We start from the raw sequence: 21,645 nt of genomic DNA on the forward strand, positions 1-21,645 counted from the left end.
GAAGGGCATCCGCTGCGTAAAACATATGCTGGAATAGTTGGCGGTTCATTCCACTGTGGCAACCTGATTAATAAGGGACTAAGCTGAAGAATGAATATGCAAGGGGCGAAGCTGGTTCGAACTCGCCTCAGTTGGTGTTTGCATGTTCTCCCTGCCTTCGCGTGGGTTTCCTCAGGGTGCTCTGGTTTCCCCCACAGTCCAAAGACATGCAATACAGGTGAATTGGGTAGGCTGAATTGTCCGTAGTGTATGAGTGTGTGTGTGGATGTTTCCCAGAGATGGGTTGTGGCTGGAAGGGCATCCGCTGCGTAAAAACTTGCTGAATAAGTTGGCGGTTCATTCCGCTGTGGCGACCCTAGAATAATTAAGGGACAAAGCCGACAAGGAAATGAATGAATGAATGAGCAAATTGTTTGAAAACATCATTGAATTTAATATAAATTGATTATTTTCTGGATTAGTGTCCTTGCTGCTTGATCTCCGTTTATAATTGGCCACTTGAACAGTTAATTAAAAGCAGTAATTAGTGATGATTAAAAAATACAGATTTGATTGATGCAGGTCAATGACTGACGCAGTAAAATAAATATCTACCAATAAGCTAAATATACATGATGTATATCTTTCCTTAAAGCAAAACGCTGCACATTTCCTGCTATTTCTGTACAGTTCATATACATTACATTGTGTTCTGGGAGTAAAAACATGCACATTATCAGCAGTTAATTAACACACGAGACTCTTTGATATAATTTAATTACATCTCCCCTTGGGACTATTTCAGCAAATAGGTTTAATCTCTTTAGGAAAATTGCAATCGTTGGCCACGAGACGTATCTTAGGAGATGTGTAACCCACTGTTTAGCGTCCTGACTGCTCAGGGCAGATTCACAAGATGCATTTACCCTGCAAAACAAGCGCTGAAAAATGCATGTGTAATCAAATCCTGACTGAATATCAGCTCATTTACTAACAAGCCTTAAATCAAGCACACGTTTAAAAAATCTCAATGTATGTGTGTGGGACAGATATTAAATATAGTCATTTATTATGCCTTTTTAAGCCCTTATTGTGTGTATTTACCAATAATGTGTTGATCTACTCCTCACCACTAGATGGCACACATACATTTGTTTTCAAATACAAACTCTTTCCTCCATGCACTGGCAGAAGCACTTGTGAGATTTATCAACTGAAGAGAATATAGTACATGCATTTTGATTCTGTGATAACTGCAGAATGCACGCAACCGTATTTCCTACTGAATATAACTGTAATCTCATTGTTATTTTTACAGATGTCACAGAGTATGTCATCCGTTTCATCACGGCACTCGGAGAAAATCGCCATTCGAGAGTAAGTATTATTAGATATTAGCGTTAATGGTGTGAACTGCTGATTTTTGTTCTGAACACCTCTGCTTTTTGAAGTTTTCAGGTGGGCGACTTGGTGCTCATCATCCTGGACGAGAGGCACGATAATTATGTTCTCTTCACTGTTGGTCCCACCCTTTATTTCCTGCATTCGGAGTCTCTCACTGCACTGGACCTCAAACCAGGTCAGTTTTACACACACGCCCGCATGCATGCACACACACACACACACACGCAACAATACAGATTTAGTGAAAATATTCCATTATTGGAGTACAATTCGGTTTCATTCATACACACACACTAGTAGATTTAGTACAATAGTAACAATAGTATAGATTTAACAATAGTTTCGATTTAGTGTATATATTTCATTTGAGTACAATTCAGTTACGCACACACACACACACACACACACACACACCTATAGTAAGGATTTAGTGAATATATTCCATTGTGGTGTACAATTAATTTTTTTCACACACATACACACACACATACATACACACAAACAAAATTAGTATATATTTAGTGAATATATTCCATTTTAGAGTACAATTCAGTTTCAAACACACACACACACACACACACAACAATAGTATACATTTAATATATTACATTATGGAGTACAATTCAGTTTCAAACACACACACACACACACACACACACACACACACACACACACACACACACACACACACACACACACACAACAATAGTATACATTTAATATATTACATTATGGAGTACAATTCAGTTTCACACACACATACACACACACACACGCACGCGCACACACACACATACATTCCATTATATAGTACAATTCAGTTCAACACGCACACAAACACACAAACAGTAATACAGACTCAGTAGATATATTACATTATGTAGTACAATTCAGTTTAACACACATACAAACAATGTTAGTCCACATTTAGTGAATATATACCATTATGCAGTACAATTCAGTCGGAGACACACACACACACACAAACACAATACTATAGATTTAGTGAAAGTATTATACAATTCAGTTTTACACACACACACACACATAACAAGAGTATGTAATATATTCCATTATATAGTACAATTCAGTTTCACAAACACACACACACACACACACACACACACACACACACACACACACACACACACACACACACAAACAAAACCAGTAGTACTGATTCAGTGAAAATATTACATTATGTAGTAAAATTCAGTGTAACACATACACACAACGTTAGTCCAGATTTAGTGAATATATACCGGTATGCAGTACAATTCACACACACACACACACACACACACACATTAGTACAGATTTAGTGAATATATTCCATTGGAGTACAATTTGTTTCACTCACTCACTCACTCAAAATATTAGTACAGATTTATTTAGTGAAAATATTGCATTATGTAGAACAATTCAGTCACATGCACACAACATTAGTACAGATTTAGTGAATATATTTAATTTGAGTACAATTCAGTTTCACACACGCACACATTAGTACAGATTTAGTCCCATTTTGGAGCAGTTATTTAAAATATGATGTATTTATATGAGCCTTATTTGTTTCAGTGACTTTTATAAGTACATATTTGCCTATTTAAATGATTCCTACATATTATTTGTATTTATTTATTAATACATTTTTCGAATTTACTGTTTTTCTGTAAATATTTCAGCTAAATTTGTGTTTGATATATATGCTATCAAAAACAGAAAGCATTATACTTTAAGTATTTTGTAGTTGTCTTTTACCTCACACCTTTTTTATTTTAGTCAAATATTACTCACTCTTTCTTTTTTTCCCCCTTTTTCTTTTTTCTTTTTCTAGCGACAGGAGCAACAAGACGGCCGTGGGTTCTGGGAAAAGTCATGGAGAAGGAATATTGCCAAGCCAAAAAGGTAGCGGTATTCTCTTATTCATGCAAATGTGTGTTTTGATTTCATTTGGCTAAATAATTTTCCCGCCTTTTTTCTAGAAAACCATTAACGCACTCTAACAGCGACATCTTTCAATGAAATAATACCAGATATTTTTCCTTGCATTTCTGCTCTATATTTGATTCACATTCAAAGACGCAAAAATAAAAGATGCAAACATTTGCGGATATTCGCAACACTGTAATTAGGCACACGAGAGAGTGCATGTGGAATTAATCCTGCATGTTAAATGACATAAATATAATGGTAATCAGCTATTAATCACTGCTGCAGGCACTTACATTCAATTATGTCATTTATTCTAATGATATATTTTAAACATGTCTATTTGTTATTATCTGTCTCCAGGCCCAAAACCGCTTCAAAGTTCCTCTCGGCACCAAATTCTACAGAGTAAAGGCCGTGCCATGGAACAAGAAGGTGTAATTGTGTACAAATCGATCACATTGTAATGAGCTCCATATGTTTTTATGGCTTTTTTTAAGCAAGCGCGCTCATCCTACGAAGTCAAAACCATTTTTTCCCTTCTTTTTTTTTTTGGCTTGGTTGCAAACCATTTTATCTTGTTTTTTATATATATAAATATATATATATATATATATGCAGAGGATTTGTAAATGTGGACCAAATGATTCTAACTTTATGGACGGTTTTGACGCCGTCGCAACAAGTCTGTACAATGAACAACAATGCATTTGGATGTTACATATTAGTTCATAATTAATAATAATATTATGGTCAAACACTATCACAGTCGAGCTTACTTACTTCAGAAGGCTATGAAAATATTAATGTATTGTAAATGTTGCCAGAGGAATGGTCACGGCATGCGTATAGATAATATTTTCTTTTTATTTACTTGTCCGGGTATGCGTTGTAGTCGGAGGTATCGGTTAAAAAAAAACAACAAACAAAAAAACGACAAAAAAAAAACCTGCTGCTTGTTAACTCGCAGCACAGTACGACCCGCCTGTTTATTATGACGTACATTTTGGACGGCCTCGCAATCCTTCAGATGCACTTTCGGGGGAGAGAAGAAAAAAAAGACGATGCTTTGATGATTCAAAAAGGGAGGCGTTTGTGCTGTTGGAAAACAAGCGTCTGAAGAAAAGTCGCACATATCTTCCCTGTTGTAGGATGTTGAAATATAGAAAGTAATATTTCATGTTTGTGAATGTGTGTCTTTATTGAATTTAACAGCGACATTGTATATTATCCATCAGATCACACCAGTAACAAAAAATTACTGTATTGTAAAAGAATTTAGAGTTTTCAAAACAATAAAGGTTTGATCCCAAAAGTTTGCCTTTTCGCAGAGTTCGTTTTGGGCCACGTTGAGAAGTAAATGACCTTATTTTGTTAAATTGAGTGGCATTTTCTTATTTTAATTTGGGATAGCTTATTTTAATTTGGGATAGCTTTTGCTGATAAGATATATGTATCTTTAAGCTTTTTTTTTTGTTGAATCAAAGTACAATAAAGGCTTTGGATTTGATGCTTGAAGACGATGCGAAGGGTTTTTGCATAATGAAAATAGTTTTGTGAGTATATTTGCTCTTAAACATTATTTTTCCTGTACTTTAAACTCTAAAATATGCCCCCCGTTTCGGTTTTTCTATGCAAATGAGCCAACAGCTATGATTGCAAGTGCTTGTTTTCAAGTACTTGCAAGTTTTTCCAATCACCGCCTATTGCAAAATGAAGATTTTCAAAAGAATTATGCCTCTAATTAAATCATAAACATGTTGTTAAACAAATTTGCTCATCTTTTTAGACTTTGGTCGGCTTCTGTCGTTGGGTGTTAGTGTTGCTATCTTTAGTAAACTGATTAAAAAGGGCTTATTTGCATCATTCATTCATTTTCCTTCGGCTTAGTTCCTTTAATCATCAGGGGCGCCACAGCGGAATGAACCGCCAACTTATCCAGCATATGTTGTACACAGTGAATGCCCTTCCAGCTGCAACCCAGTACTGGGAAACACCCATACACACTTATTCACACAAATGCACTACGGCCAATTTCGTTTTTTCAATTCACCTATACCGCATGTTGCTGTGAGGTGACATTGCTGACCACTGAGCCACTGTGTCGCCCATCTCATTTGCATTATATATGGTATAAATAGTGTATATGTAGGTATGGGGGAAAAAGAGCACTTGAAAATTCATTCTTTGGATATATAATTCACAGTTGTTTAATAAAATTAAATTTTTATTAATGTTATTTTTTATTATTTTACTTTGTCATTTTATTTTATTTTCTAAGCTACTAATTTAATGAAAAATGTAATATTGAGCATGAAATGCATAAAAATAACAAAATACTTTTTTTGGACAACACAATAATCAGTGTTTTTTAAAAATGTAAAAATTTAAAAAATTGAAGAAATAAGTTGTTTTCAACCTCGATGATTTAGCTTTGCTGTTTTTTTTTTACTCAAACTGCAGTCTTGTAGCAAGGGGGAGTTCAGGTAGTTCGAAAGATTCGTCCCCCCACTGACAAGTCCAGAATTTAGCTTTTACATATGCTCGTTTGTCCCCTTTTTCACTGCTATGCTATCATAAATTGTGAAAATAACCAATAGAAGAAGACTTTAATACAAATTACATTTTTAAATATTCAAGTTTCCAAGTTCTGACTGAGGAGAGTTGAATGAGATGGCCAGTTTTTTATTTGCCTATAGGCTACACAGTTTTTGTTTAAAACAAGTTTTACCAGATTCCTTTCTTTTTTATGATTGATGATAATAAATTTGTATTTAAATAGAAGTTTTGTTCATATTTATTTATTTCATTTAAAATGCTAATTATAAAATTTATTCATTCATTTTCTTTTTGGCCTTGTCCCTTTATTCATCAGGGGTCGCCACAGCGGAATGAACTGCTAACTTATCTAGCATGTGTTTCACGCAGCGGAAACACCTATACACTCTTGCATTCACACACAGGCTACAGTCAATTTAGCTTATTCAGTTCACATACAATGCATGTGTTTGGACTGTAGGGGAAACCGGAGCACCCGGAGGAACCCCACGCTAACACGAGGAGAACATTTAAACTCCACACAGTAATGCCAACTGGCCCAGCCAGGGCTTGAACCAGTGACCTTCTTGCTGTAAGGCGATCGTGCTACACACTGCACCGCTGTGACACTCCATAACATTTATAAAACTGTAATTTACAGTTTAAATGCTAATTTGTTAATAAATACTTCACAATGAAATGGTGTAGTAAGCACTTTGACAAAATTGTAGGAAATATTTTTAGTATGGTGGTTATAATCACCATCCGAAAAGCTAATCCAGCAAAGTTTAGTGCTTAAAATGTCTCTAAAATGCAGTATTTAGACTTCATGTGAGGCGAATAACTGCAAAAAAATAGTTCCCCTTTTTCAGAAACTAGAACCACCCCTTTCAATAAGCTGGCTACAGGCCTGAACATGTCATTTTCTGGAAGAACAAACCTAAAAGAAATGTTGTCAGACCTTTATTAAACTAATATATGCTATATATACTGCTAAAAACAAAACAAATAAAAACAAAGAGAACTCTTAAATAACACAATTTAACTCCAAGTGTTCCCTTTATTTATTGAGCAGTATATATTAACTTAAACCTAATAAATCCAGAAAATCTCAAGGAACTAAACCTATTCAATCGATCTCTTTGTTTATTTTTATATAGCTATACACTGACAAATGGTCCATTGTATTTACGATTTTTTTTCTAAGGTAAGTGGTTGCAAACACTTTATATGGGCTGAATGCTAACAAACTAATTTAGTTGAACATTACTTCATTTAATTAGTTTGTTTCAATTCAGCCCACATACAGTTGAAGTGTTATTAGCCCCCCTGTTTATTATTATTTTTTTTTTACCAATTTCTGTTTAACGGAGAGATTTTTGTCAACACGGTTCTAAACAATAGTTTAAATAACTTATATCTAATAACTGATTTATTTTATCTTTGCCATGATGACAGTACATAATATTTGACTAGATATTTTTCAAGACACTTCTATACAGCTTAAAGTGACATTTAAAGGCTTTACTAGGTTAATTAGGTTAACTATAGGCAGGTTATGGTAATTAGGCAAGTTATTTTATAATGATGGTTTGTTTTGTAGACTATCAAAAAAACAAAAAAGAAAAAAAGAAAAAGGGCTAATAATTTTTTCCTTAAAATTGTGTTTAAAAAAAAATATACTGCTTTTATTCTACCTGAAATAAAACAAACAAGACTTTCTCCAGAAGAAAAAATATTATCAGACATACTGTGAAATTTTTCTTACTCTGTTAAACATCATTTGGGAAATATTTTTAAAAAAAGAAAAAAGTTCAAAGGGGGCTAATAATTCTGACTTCAACTGTAAATTGTTTGCAACCTCTTACCTGAAAAAAAATATTAATAAATCCAATCATCTATTATCAGATATGTGTAATGCATTTTAACCAGAACTGTTTAATCGAGCACTATCAAGTTTCATGTGATTTTAAAGACCTGTTTGACTTTAAATCATCCTCTGAAAGGTTTGTATTTTTCCAGTTGGGAGATTTTAAACCCAAAAATATGCCCCTAATTCTGTTTCTCCTCTATGCAAATGCGGCGAACCGCTATGATTGTAAGTACTTGTTTACATAAGTTTTGCAATCATCGCCTATTGATGCTCTTGAGTCACTGGCAACACTTCCAACCGAGCAGAACGGAAGATTTTAAAAGAATTACGCCTCTATTGTGTCAACTGAACTAATGAATAGAAAACAAGCCCATACATGTCAGGAATTAATGGGATCCATTTTATTGCTATTGTCTATCGCTTGCGTAACTGGCTAAATTTAAACCTGCTATAGCGAAGGCGACGGTGAGCGAGGTATGGCTTTCTGAGGGGAATTATTCCCAACTTAGATATGTCGTGAGTGTGTTTTTTTTCTATTCGGTTCGGTCCTTGGCTTTTGTAGGGGCATTAGCTAGTGTCGTGTGCTAACGCTGGCACACTCCTACACGCAACAGACTTCAAAAAGGGCTTCGACGGGGCCCGGGAACGGTATTACCCTCTTGGAGGAGCACGGCGCACCAACATCACTTTCCCAGTTCACAGCAGGGAGCATAGCAGCTCTCCGCCGAGCCTTCGGTACCATGTGGGCCTAGGGGTGTTTCGGCAATGTTTTGCTTTATTTGCTCCGTTTAGCATAAGTCGGCTGTCACATTTGGATGGCGTTCTCATAAATTGATGGTGTGATTCGTAGTATCTCGGGACAGGCCTGAATGACTAAACGCGAGATGCTGAGGTTGCTGGTGAAGGAGAAGCATGTGGAACGGACAGGCTCTCAGTGTAAATGTTTACAGCCCCCTACTGTGGAGCCGGGACTCACCCATCGCTAGAGCTCGCGCTGGTGTGACATCCTTCCAAACGCTGCTTGATTCACCACAACCAAAAAAAAAGAAAAGAAAGAAAGGACGATCGTGTGTTGAATTGATTTGCCATTGATGATATTTTTGCCTTTTGATTTTTTCTTTTTTTTGTCAGGAGATTTTTCTCACTTTTATTTGTCATCAGAGTGGTATTTTTAAAAAGCTAAATCTTAGTTACATTGCATCTACAGTTGAAGTCAGAATTATCAGCCCCCCTGAATTATTAGGCGCCCTGTTTATATTTTCCCCCAATTTCTGTTTAACGGAGAGAAGATTTCTTCAACACATTTCTAAACATAATACTTTTTTCCCCTTTATTTTTATGCTAAGTACAAGTTAAATTGTTTGTACGGAGATTATATATATATATATATATATATATATATATATATATATATATATATATATATATATATATATATGTACATATAAACCCACTTAAACAAACCCTAAATACACTACAATATATAATTATTATTTATAATATTAATTAATATAAGAAAATAATATAGCTCCAATATAACTTCACTTTAACTCCTATGTACTGTTTATTTTGAGTCTTAATTTGGCCATAACATTTCTGTGTTTCAGCTAGCAGAATGATTTTTCGTGACACCGTATTTTGACACATATTTTGAGAAAAAAAAAGCTAACAACACACTCAGGGCAAATTTACTGCCCTTTTGTTATGTTCGGGATGAAAACATCCACTGACTTAAACTGCTGTAAAAATGCATCAGATCATTTTTTATTTTTATTTTTTGGCGTAAATCTGTTAATCCATCTCAGTCCTGATCAAAACTACTAAATTGTGTAGAAAATGACAGGATTTTAAATCTTTTGGTGAAAAACACACACAAAATTACATATTTTCATTAAAAAAAATAGTTGTTGGCTGGATTTTTACATTTTTTTATTAAAGTCTTGAACATGTGGAACAACTTTACCTTTGATGCATTGCTTTTGATTCATTTTCCTTTTTTCTCCCTAATTTATTGTTGGTGACTGTTTTTGCCACATTGACTTCTAATATAACCACATTTTTCATTACAAAACCATGACATCATATAATCATGCATTTTTGATTTATGCTGGTTTTCCCTGTTGGGAAGAGGCAAGATTTGTCAATTTTACTGTCGATCATCAGTTGGCACCATTCACCCTTTAGATAGGCCTGTGCTAAAAAAGTGTAGTTTCTGGATTTTTTTATGGAGTATAGCAGCAAATTCACGAGTTCACACTCACAGATATTTGACTGAATAGAATATGCGTATTTAACGTGCTGTCCAAGGAGAGGGCTCTGAACTCGAGAAGACACCCTAACTCGCGTTATTCCCCTTATCAGGATGAAGAGAGATAGGGTCTGAGCGCAGTGTCTAGCCCGGCTCCAGTACACTCCCCTCTCAGATTTAAATAGGTATCTGGTTTAATAGTGTGGAGTTGGGGTGGTGGAGGGACGATGAAAACGAAGGTATGACGTGTTTGATTATTAATACGGGTTTGCTCTTGAGCTGATTGGATAATAGAATGATTGTGTATGTGATGTTTTATTCTCGTCAAAGACTGATCATGGTCCTTCTGAAATTTGAAACATCTCTTAAAGTGCGTGTCTGAGTGGGTGAGAGTGACCTTTACGCACTTCCCTTGAGGGGTCTGAGAAAATCAAAATATGCATCTTAGTTCTCAGAACTACAAGGAGTAAATACAAACAAAGGCTGTGTATTTATGCACCATCAAATGTGGTTATGATGGAAGTTACAGGGGCAAAAACAACCACCAACAGTAAATAAGGGAGAAAAAATGACAATCTAACAATGCATCAAAGCCAATGTTGTTACTAATCATTTACATGTCCAAGACTGTGATAAAAGGTAAAAAATATATATATATTATATATATATATATATATTTATATATAATATTTATATTGAAAATACAGCATTTTGTGTGTGTTTTTTTAACAAATCAGTGCCATCATTTGTGAACTTGGCAATTAAAGAGTTAAAATCCTATAATTTTGTAATTTTAATCAGGACTGATGTTGATTAACCGATTTTTGCAAAAAAAAAAAAAAAAATTTGAAAACAATATTTATCTGATGCATTTTTACAGCAATTTTATTCAGTGGATGTTTTCGTCCCTAACATAATAAAAGAGTAGTCAATTGGAACAGTGAACAACGCTTAAACAAAGGTTGTTTACTTTTGACCCCATAAGCATGGACGAAAGTAACACAACAATATTTGCTAGACTTACTGGCTCAATCTTATTATTTTAAATATATCTGACTATGACCTTCTTAATGTTAATTTCAAACATATGTTGTCCTTTGTTTTTGCAAACAATATTAAACAGCATTTTAATTTGAAGTTTCAGCTCCATCAAATGTTTCAGAAGCAATCCAACAATGCCAAATGTAAAATTTATTTACAATTTTTTGAATATTGTTTTATTATTATTGACAGTATGCATTAATTTCAAATAACATATGAATTAAAACTCTGAAAACTCTAATGTAGATGTGAAAAATAAGCCATGGCTATTAGCAGTGGGACACAAATAACAGGGTTACCACAGGAACTCCATTTACCATTTAAATCTGATATACTTTTATACTGATAAACTTAGACATTTCAAACTTAAGGATGTGTTATTGCATTAAATAACCTGTAGATTGACCATTACTGTGATGCATGAAAAGACAAACACAACTTGTTTTTTATGCAAAAAAAAAGAACCACTACAATAATTTAATTTTTGAACTTAAAACAGTAATTCGGATCTAACCGCGAGACACGTTCTTAAAATCAGCTGATAATTGGCAGCTCCATCAAGGGTTGCATGCTGAATGTGCTGTTATAGCCTGGAAATCAAATGTTGTCAGGTCTTCGAGAATATCGCTTTGTTACTTTCGTCTCATGTTACTTTGGTCCCCGCTGTCCTTCGTTTACTCATTCTTTACCTTTTCCAAACCTGTTTTTTCTGTTGAACTCAAAAGAAATATTTCAGGACACCTGTAACAATCCATATTATTTTTTTTTCCTACTATAGATTCTTCAGCATATCTTTTTTTGTGCTTAACAGGTTTTTGAACAACTAAAGGTTGAGGAAACGAAGACAGTTTTAATTTTTGGGTGTTGGTTTTAATATTTACTAACACAGTATTGCAATCAAAAGTCCTCTATTCATGTTAGACATTTTTCCTGGACTTTTATTTGTATAAAAAGTACACAAAAAGTGGAGGGTTATTCATTATGCTGTATTTTTTAAATTATCATAATATAAAATGAACCACCAACTTATCCAGGATATATTTTACGCAGCGGATGCCCTTCCAGCTGCAACCCAGTACTGGGAAACACCCATATACTCTCATTCACGCTCATACACATACGGCCAATTTAGTTTATTAAATTCACCTATAGCACCTATAGCACATGTTTTTGGACTGTGAGGGAAACCGGACCACCTGGAGGAAACCCACGCCAACACGGGGAGAACGTGCAAACTCCACACAGAAATGCCAACTGACCCAGCCGAGGCTCGAACCAGCTACCTTCTTGCTGTGAGGCGACAGCACTACCCACTGTGCCACCACGCTGCTAGTTAACGGTATTTTTAACCTGAAAAGAGCAACAAATAATAACTAGACTTCTAGTTGATCAGTTGGAAAAGTGGCAGAAGATTTTTCCTATGAATCATCTGTTGAACAGCATCCCAATCATTACAGATACTGCGGAAGACCTACTGGAACCAGTATGGACCCAGGATTCTCATAGAAATCAGTCAAGTTTGGTGAAGGAAAAATCATGGTTTGGAGTTACATTCAGTATGGGGGCGTGCGAGAGATCTGCAGAGTGGATGGCAACATCAACAGCCTGAGGTATCAAGACATTTGTGTTGCCCATTACATTACAAACCACAGGAGAGGGCAAATTCTTCAGCAGGATAGCGCTCATACTCGCACTTCAGCCTCCACATCAAAGCTCCTGAAAGTTAAGAAGGTCAAGGTGCTCCCAGGATTGAACATATCGTTTTTGCAAGATTAATTATTTGCATCTTTATAGAACTTGTACTGCTCAATTTCGAGGAAACAGGTCCGAATAGAGAATTTGATCCAAATTTGATTTCAAAATGACAACATTTGATGAAACTAGAAGTATTATTTTATACAGATACTTGATTTTGATTATGTAATGTAAGTTGGTCAAGGATAAATACCTGTTTTGGTGTCTACAGTGTAAAAAAAAATCCAGAATTTTACGTTTTATTTGGCAGCTGGGGTGCTAAAAAAAAAAAAACGTAAAAATAACGGGCGTTAAATTACTGAAATTTACTGTAAAATTACGGACATTAAATTACAGAAATTCACTTCAATTTAAATTTCTGGTTAATTTCTGTTATTCAGCCTTTGTTATTTTATTGTAAATTTCTGTAATTTAACAGTCATTATTTTACTTTTTTTTAAGTAACATTAACAAAAGTATATCTTTATACACGGACAACAAAGTAAATGCAATTAAAGTGTCTAATACTTCAAATATATTTTGTTAAAATAAAAATAAAAACAAAAATTGTCATTCAGTGACAATTTTTGGGTAGGAATTATTGGGTAGGAAAACAACCCATTTATGGCGTTAAAAATAATAACCCAATTACTTGGGTTAATTTAACCCCTGATGGGTTCTGTCCCATATTTACCCAGCAGTAGGGTTAAAAACAACCCAATTGGCTAGTTTTTAACCCTGTGTTTTTTAGAGTGTATTATTAAATAAGACAGACTGCAATATATTAAGGCTGCACGATACTGGAAAAATATGTGATTATTGTTAAGGATTGCGATAACGATATTTCTTACGATATAACATTTTCCTTTTTATTATGTTTTAAAATCCTTTATTTTATGATATGTAAAAAACAGGTAAAAGATGTTTTTTTCAGATCTAATTAATTGTAATTCAGACTAAAAACTGTGTCAAGGTGCAAACATGTATAAAACAATACGAATCAATGAATAAAGCAGATATTCTAGCCTTAATAAATAAATAAATAAATAAATAAATAATGCTGCTCTCTAAAAAACACAGGGTTAAAAACTACCCCAAATGGGTTGTTTTTAACCCTATTGCTGGGTAAACATGGGACAGAACACATCAGGTTTTAAATTAACCCAAGTAATTGGGTTATTATTTATAACCCCATAAATGGGTTGTTTTCCTACCCAATAATTGGTTATTTTTACTTAAATAATAGGCTAATTTGATCCAAAAATGCCCGGCAAAGATGACCCAGCAACTGTGTTGTTTTGACTCGGTGCCACTGAAGTACGGTGGGGGATTTGCAGCTTTGATTACAGATGTACAAAAGGTGCTAGTAATAATTTTTAAAACTCAGAAAGGTCTGACTAATGGCTGCTATCACCATAAATCTCAATTTAATGATCTGAAATGCAAGGAATCTGCATTTACGTTACACAATTTCCATTGCATTTAAACAAATTAGTATATAATATGTGATATCCCAGTCAGCCCCTGCTGTGAGTTGATTTGACTCAAAGAGCTGGGTTGAAACTACCCAAGACTCTGAAAATGACCCCCAAATGCCTCAACCCAAGATTTGGGTAGAAAAAATAACCCCATGTTTTTTAAAGTGTGTATTTCAGTTATTGTTTAGATAGTTGATGACAGTTTTTATCTTTGACCCAAGTAAACCAATGTGACTCATATTTGAATTTCTTGTGCTTTAATATATGGATGTATTTCTTGCATGATGGAGAAAGGAACATGTTCTGATGGAAAGATCCCGAAAGCAGATGGGATGAAGTCACACTTGTGAGCAGCACAGCTGTGTTGGAGCGCATGCATGAACCTCTATGCCATGGCAAGTACATTTACAGTAGATTAGGTTACATTTGATATGTGTGATCGTCTTAGCAATGAACCCTCTATTACAATAACGGCATTGTCCAAATGTTGCATTTAATAAGTCGATAGCTTTGATGTCAAGAGATGTTTGATTTTGGAGTCTTAAAGCTTGATATCTAATAATGATGCCTATTACAAAACTACATACAACAGCTGTCAGCTAATATCCCACCATTTCTAGTCAATAATAGAGATGGAGCTTTTAAGGGTTTGAGTGGAAAATGATCTGGGCTCACTGTGTCAACACATCAAAATCAAGAAATTAAACAACATTTACTCTTTACATAAGAGACGAGACCTGGAAATAGCTATAATTCCATCAAATTTCCTTCTTTGTGTGTGAAAATTGAGCCACAGATTCGGGCTCTGTAATATACAGCCTCTCAAAAGATTCTTTTATTGCCGCACACATTCAGAAACGATCATTAAACAGACATGTTTCATTCGCCCTGAGTGCCTCTACTCAAGATGGAGGATTCCACATTTGCTGGTAGGCGATAAACATTAGAGCACATGTCATCGTTGAGAAAATCATCCGGTAAGTGATGTTCGGTTCTCTTTAATAGCAGTACAAACACCTTTATTCATCTTTAAATGATGTTTAAAGATGCAAGAGTGTGATTAATCCAACCTCGCTTGGGATTTTAGATCTAAATAAACTTGGACTTAATCCCCTTACAGACCTTCATCACAATTATCACCAACTTTAAATAAATCTAAGCCTGATTTAAATGTCATATTTTTGCTACTAGCTTTGTTGTGCAAACAAAAATCCAATTTTTTTTAATTAAAGTCGGTGTATACTGGAGGTTCCCGAGATTTTTTTTCCCACTATGTTGATGTACATTCAACAGAAACTGAATATTGAGTAGGGGGCGGGGCTTTCTTCTGGGGTTTTCCATCATTGCCTTGTAGCAAACTAATGGTAAGAGGGGCGTGGCTACCAATGGCTGAAACCATCCAACTGACATCATCAGAAAAGGACCACCACTCCAAAGACAGTAGCAAATTGTCTGACTTTGATTAAAGATTACCAAACATTTATTTTTATGGGATTCATTTACATGGATTAATTGTTCACCAAAAGAATAGCAAATGTGCGCTAGCAAAAATACTCTGGTTATTGGTTTATACATTGCTGCTAATCCTAATTATTTTTTAAAGAATTGTTTAAAACTTGAATTTGTGCAGAAATCCACATTACCCATAATGCAATAGAGCCGTGGTTCTCAAACTTTTTTCACCAAGTACCACCTTAGAAAAAAATTGTCTCTCCAAGTACCACCTTACGACGCTATTTTTTAACCAGTATTAAAAAATAGCGTCGTATGCCTAATTAAGCAGCTACAGGTGTGCACAGTTTAAAAAATGATGCAAATTAATTCCTATTATTAAGAATATGTATTATTGTCAATCACTTTAAACATTTTTAATAGTCTGAACATTAACTGTGCTTGCAGATAAAAAAAAAAGTTTTAGTTAAAATGTGTTTTTAAAAGTTCATTAAAAATTACCTGTTCTTAAAAAGTAAAAAGAAAACTGCTGTACTTAAATCTCAAGTATTCATAGTAGCCTATTCATCAAAAGCTGGAGATGTTGCTTGGACCTTATGAATATAGGCTAAATGTCATATTCCTACACTTTCAGACAAATCTTGAAATATATGTTAAATGTACATATGACAGGGTTCATACAGGCACAGCCTAATGAAAATCAAGGAATTTTAAGCACTTTTTCCAGCACCTAATTTTTTTTTCAAGACTGACATGTTATGTATTGAAGACCTGAAATGTATTCTCAGCAACCCATAAAACACTGCATACGAATAGATACAAATAAAAACCATTAATAATAATATGCATTAATCATATATTATTATTATAATAAACCTGCACTAAATGCTTGTGATATCTTTTTTGTACTCAAGTAAAATTACTATTACACTGCTAAAATAACACAAATTTTAGTAAATAATACTAATATTAGGTAAAAGTACTCTTTTAAAAAGTACTAGTTGGTTACTTTTGAAAAAAAAATCAGATTTTTAATATGAAATCACTTTTTTTAAGTTTAAACCTGATTGAATGGTTTAATTGCTTAAATCCCAAAGCTACATGTATAGGAATTTGCACTAACAAAGGAAGTATGGTCAATTTTTCCTTTCATGACAATTAATATTTTTCAATAGCACTGGTAAAACTACCACATAATCTTAAAGGCCATAGAGACACTTTTTGCCCATTTTTTAAACGATATTTTCAAGCTTTGAAAGGTTAAATTAAAGTATATGGTAAAAAGATTTAAATTTAGCCTTTTATTTACATTTGTTACACTATTTTTCTTTACAATATGGCAAATTTGTTTCTTAAATAGCTGTACATCACATGTAGATTTATTTTACACTTGATCTTAATCTAAAATAGAAACTTAAAAAAAATACAAGTACACTGTCAGTAAAAAATAAAACAAATGGCTTCATTTTACTTGAGGTATTTAAAATGTGACAACAATACATTTATCAAAGCAGTGCTTTAAGAGTCTTATTTTTAATTTTGATAAATAAACAAGTAACAAAGGATTGCTTTGACCTGTAATGCTTTAAGACAGATCAGAATACAGCTAAATGTATAAATCACACAAATACCTCATCCAGAAACATTTCCAGCATAATTCTTTTGTCGTAAAGAAACAAAAAAAATTCCACCTTTGCTAAAAGCAAGTTTCACTTTACAACACAGCCAAACAAGAAGACCATTAGCATTGTCATCGATCATGCATCAATCTATTTCTAAATACTTGATAACTTTGAATACTTTTGACTAAATTTAGTCAAGGAGCAAAGATAAATAATGTCTACTTTAATAGTGGAGAGATCGCGTTTATATTCAATCTGAGCACACAGGCGATCATGAGAGGTCTTGCAGTTCATTTGAAAAAAGCATATTTAAGAGCTCACATATCTGTTTTAGCGATTTGCGTACATGAATGCGCTCTCGTGTTAAAATAAATCACTCGCCGCATTTGCAGAAATTAGTAATTGCGCAATACCTCCATTCCCGCGCCGCCATTCAGACTGTATTTAGAGGAGTGACAGGTGAGAGGCGAGTCGACTGGCTGTCGGAGAGCGAAACCGAAACGTGTATGTAGATCATCAAAAAGGCAGGAAATATGTCCGCGGTTAAATTACTCTGCTAGACATCTCTATAGTGAAAACATCCGAGAAGCATTATTCCAACAAAACATTTGTTTTTAAGTTGTTTTTTCTGTCTCTGCAACACAGAAAGCATTTGTCCCGCCCTTACGTTTCACGCAACTAGACAAGGTCGACTGTGATTGGCTACTTTTCATGTCAGTCAAATCACGCTTCAGAATCAATTCTTAAACTTCGGAAACTGATTTTCAGCAGCTTATGACACAATGCACTAAAATAAACATTCTAAGCACAGCGTTGTGATCGTACGCTTCACAAAACAGCCACTGCTGATCACATCGATGTTATATTACGCATTAAAGGATTAAAAGTGTTAATTGTTTCTTTCATTATTCCACCACCACCAGCAGCCACCACCATTACACCACCACCAGCAGCCTAAACTGTTGATACATGGCAGGATGGATCCATGCTTTCATGTTGTTGTTTTAAAATTCTGACCCTACCATCCGAATGTGGCAGCAGAAATCGAGACTCATCAGACCAAGCAACTTTTTCCAATCTTCTATTGTCTAATTTTGGTGAGCCTGTGCGAACTGTAGCCTCAGTTTCCTGGTCTTAGCTGACAGTAGTTGCACCCCGTTTAGTCTTCTGCTGCTGTAGCCCATCCGCCTCAAGGTTGGACATGTTGTGCATTTAGAGATGCTCTTCTGCATCCCTCCATTGTAACGAGTGGTTATTTGAGTTACTGTTGCCTTTCTGTCAGCTCGAATTAGTCTGGCCATTCTTCTCTGACCTCAGGCATCAAGGCATTTGCGCCCACAATACTTTGTAAACCCTTGAGATAGTTGTGCATGAAAATCCTAGTAGATCAGCAGTTTCTAAAATACTCAGACCCAACAACCATGCCACGTTCAAAGTCACTTAAATCATCTTTCTTCCCCATTCTTATGCTCGGTTTGAACTGCAGCAGATCGTCTTGACCATGTCTACATGCCTAAATGCACTGAGTTTCTGCCATGTGTTTGACTGATTAGAAGTTCAATGAGTTGGACAGGTGTACCTAATAAATTGGCCAGTGAGAGGATGTGTGTGTGTGTGTGTGTGTGTGTGTGTGTGTATATATATATATATATATATATATATATATATATATATATATATATATATATATATATATATATATATATATATATATATATTATATTATATTATATGGCATGTACTTTGTCATCCTCATTGGTTCTTCAGTTTTTCATTAAAAAAAATGTAAATTGCACTTTTGTGGGCTGCTGTATCTTATTTTTGTATCTTCCTTTGTCTCAAAGTTATTAATTTGAAGTCAATTAAATTTTCATGTATTTAAAATACATGGTTTTCAGTTTAACGCTGTCTAGAATACTTGATTCTGATTGGTCAGTCGCGACTCCTCAACATGCCATAAATGGTAAGTTTTCCATGATAGAGTGAGTTTTGTCCCCATCTGCGACGGCGACGATGCTGAGGCAGAACAACAGCATGTATGCCTACTATTAGGATGGTCACCTCAGGTACATATTGCGTGTTTTATTTAGTGTTAAATGCTACTAATGAGAGTTTACATACAATTTTATGTGAAATATTGCCATTAAAAGCAGCAGCACACCGTTCACCTTTTAGATTTTGACAATAAAACAGTTGACGGTTTGAAAATGAAAGTCTGAACTGTTTGACTCCGTTCAAAACAACACCATCAGTCACTCAGTAGCCTTTAATCACGTTAAAGAGGTTTAATATGTAGGCTATTGGAGTATGTTTGGTACAGGCAGCCACATTGCTTTTCACTGGAAACTCGTCGCGTTGTTATGACATGGATATGGATTGCAGTAAAATTACCTCAGTATTATTAACACTTAATGAAGACAAGATATTGTAACGTTTGTTGTCTTGTTGCTGACGGCAGATGGAGATGAAAGTTTAATTTCGTTTAAGTGTTTACAGTGTATCAAATATAGGCTACTGAAAATATGGATTCATTACTGTATATAAAATCCATAAAGGCATAATTGTAAAAAAAAACAAAACAAAAAAAACAAAGCTTGTGCATCATAGAAAACAATATTTAGACAACTCTATAGTTGATTTGAATATTTAATCTCAAATGGTGTCAGTGTTTGATTAGTTTAAGTGTTTACAGTGGATCTGATATACTTAAAATATGGATTCAGTACTGTATATCAAATCAACAAAGGCATAACTGTACAAAACAAAGCTTGTGCATCATAGAGAGTAATATTTAGACAATTCTAGAGTTGATTTGAATCTTTAATCCTTAATGGTGTCAGTGTTTGATTCGTTTAAGTGTTTACAGTGGATCTGATATACTGAAAGTATGGATTCAGTACTGTATATCAAATCAACTAAGGCATAACTGTACAAAACAAAGCTTGTGCATCGTAGAGAGTAATATTTAGACAATTATAGAATTAATTTAAATCTTTAATCTCAAATGGTGTCAGAGTTTGATTTAAGTGTTTACAGTGTATCCGATATACTGATAATACAGATTCAGTACTGTATACAAAATCAACAAAGGCATAACTGTAGAAAACAAAGCTTGTGCATCATTGAGAATAATATTTAGACAATTTTAGAATTAATTTTAACATATTATCTTAAATGGTGTCAGAGTTTAATTGACTTTTACCATTTTTACATTAAACGTTATTTGAAGGATGTTATAAAATAAATAAACTCTTGTGCAATAAGCAATATGTTTTTCAGAACATTTTGCTACTGGTTTTATTGTATAATTAGTCACACTTTACAATAAGGTTCGTTAGTTAATGCTAATTAATGCATTTACTAACATGAACAAACAATGAACAATAAATTTACTACTGTATTTGTTCATGTTAGTCAATGTTAGTTAATGAAGATACAGTAGTTCATTGTTAGTTCATGTTAACTCATGGTGCATTAACTAATGTTAACAAGCATGGACTTGGATGTTAATAATGCATTAGTAAATGTTCAGTTATGATTAATAAATGCTGTACATGTGTTGTTCATTATTAGTTCATGTTAGTAAATGCATTAACTAATGAACCTTATTGTAAAGTGTTACCGTATAATTTCATATGGTTGAATTGTTTAATTAATTCGTATGGTTAATTATTATTTTTTTAATAGAGAAATTAAGCCTTATGCAACATAAAGGGCACATATTTTATATCTGACCAATTTTTGGCTCAAACTATAGCAGGAGTAAAGAATTTAATTTGTTTGAAACCGAATGTCTAATGAATGTCAATTCAACTTTACCGCGGTAAACAGGTATGGTTTATTTTGCTAAATGCCCAAGTTACTGTACTAAAAATTACTCAAACGAAAAATCATAACAGTTACGTTAGCGTTCATATATTTTTGGAGCCATGACCGCTTTTTGCAAAACGACGGTTTATAACAAATACTATGGTCAAACTACGGTTAATAGTAAGTAAAACTTAAATCTAAAGGGTAGTAGCCTACTTTATTTGTAGGTGAATAGATACATGCACCACAAAAAACACAGTAATTTAGCTTGGTAATACCTGACGTATGGATGATTTAAAGTGTAATGAAGTTAAAAGTCATCGAGTACGTCGTTATATGTTTACTGCGACAGGATGAACCGCTGTGACAGACACTCCACATGATTCTCACCTTTGCCGGCTTGTGTGAACGTGGCTTGTGTCCACACGATGACAGAAGGTGTAATGCCTAAGCTTGTAATAATATATCATTACAGCGGGCTCATCAAACGCTGCAATATGTGCTGCAAATATTTATACGTTTGCAAGTTAAAAT

General features: G+C 34.2%; 1 protein-coding gene across 2 annotated transcripts in view; it reads left to right on the plus strand.

The window, feature by feature from the left end:
- Positions 1-4,630, plus strand: part of rb1cc1 (RB1-inducible coiled-coil 1) — a 36,618-nt gene extending 31,988 nt beyond the window's left edge. For both annotated transcript variants that reach the window (XM_087309973.1, XM_087309974.1), the window contains 4 exons: positions 1,298-1,356; positions 1,431-1,558; positions 3,221-3,291; positions 3,679-4,630. In XM_087309973.1, coding sequence (XP_087166099.1) covers positions 1,298-1,356; positions 1,431-1,558; positions 3,221-3,291; positions 3,679-3,756 — 336 coding nt within the window. In that variant the 3' untranslated portion in view covers positions 3,757-4,630. The remainder of the gene's footprint in view (positions 1-1,297; positions 1,357-1,430; positions 1,559-3,220; positions 3,292-3,678) is intronic.
- The last annotated feature ends 17,015 nt before the right edge of the window (positions 4,631-21,645 follow it).

This window comes from Danio rerio, chromosome 24, assembly GCF_052040795.2.
Source record: "Danio rerio strain M-AB ecotype USA chromosome 24, GRCz13ab, whole genome shotgun sequence".
NCBI lineage: Eukaryota > Metazoa > Chordata > Actinopteri > Cypriniformes > Danionidae > Danio > Danio rerio.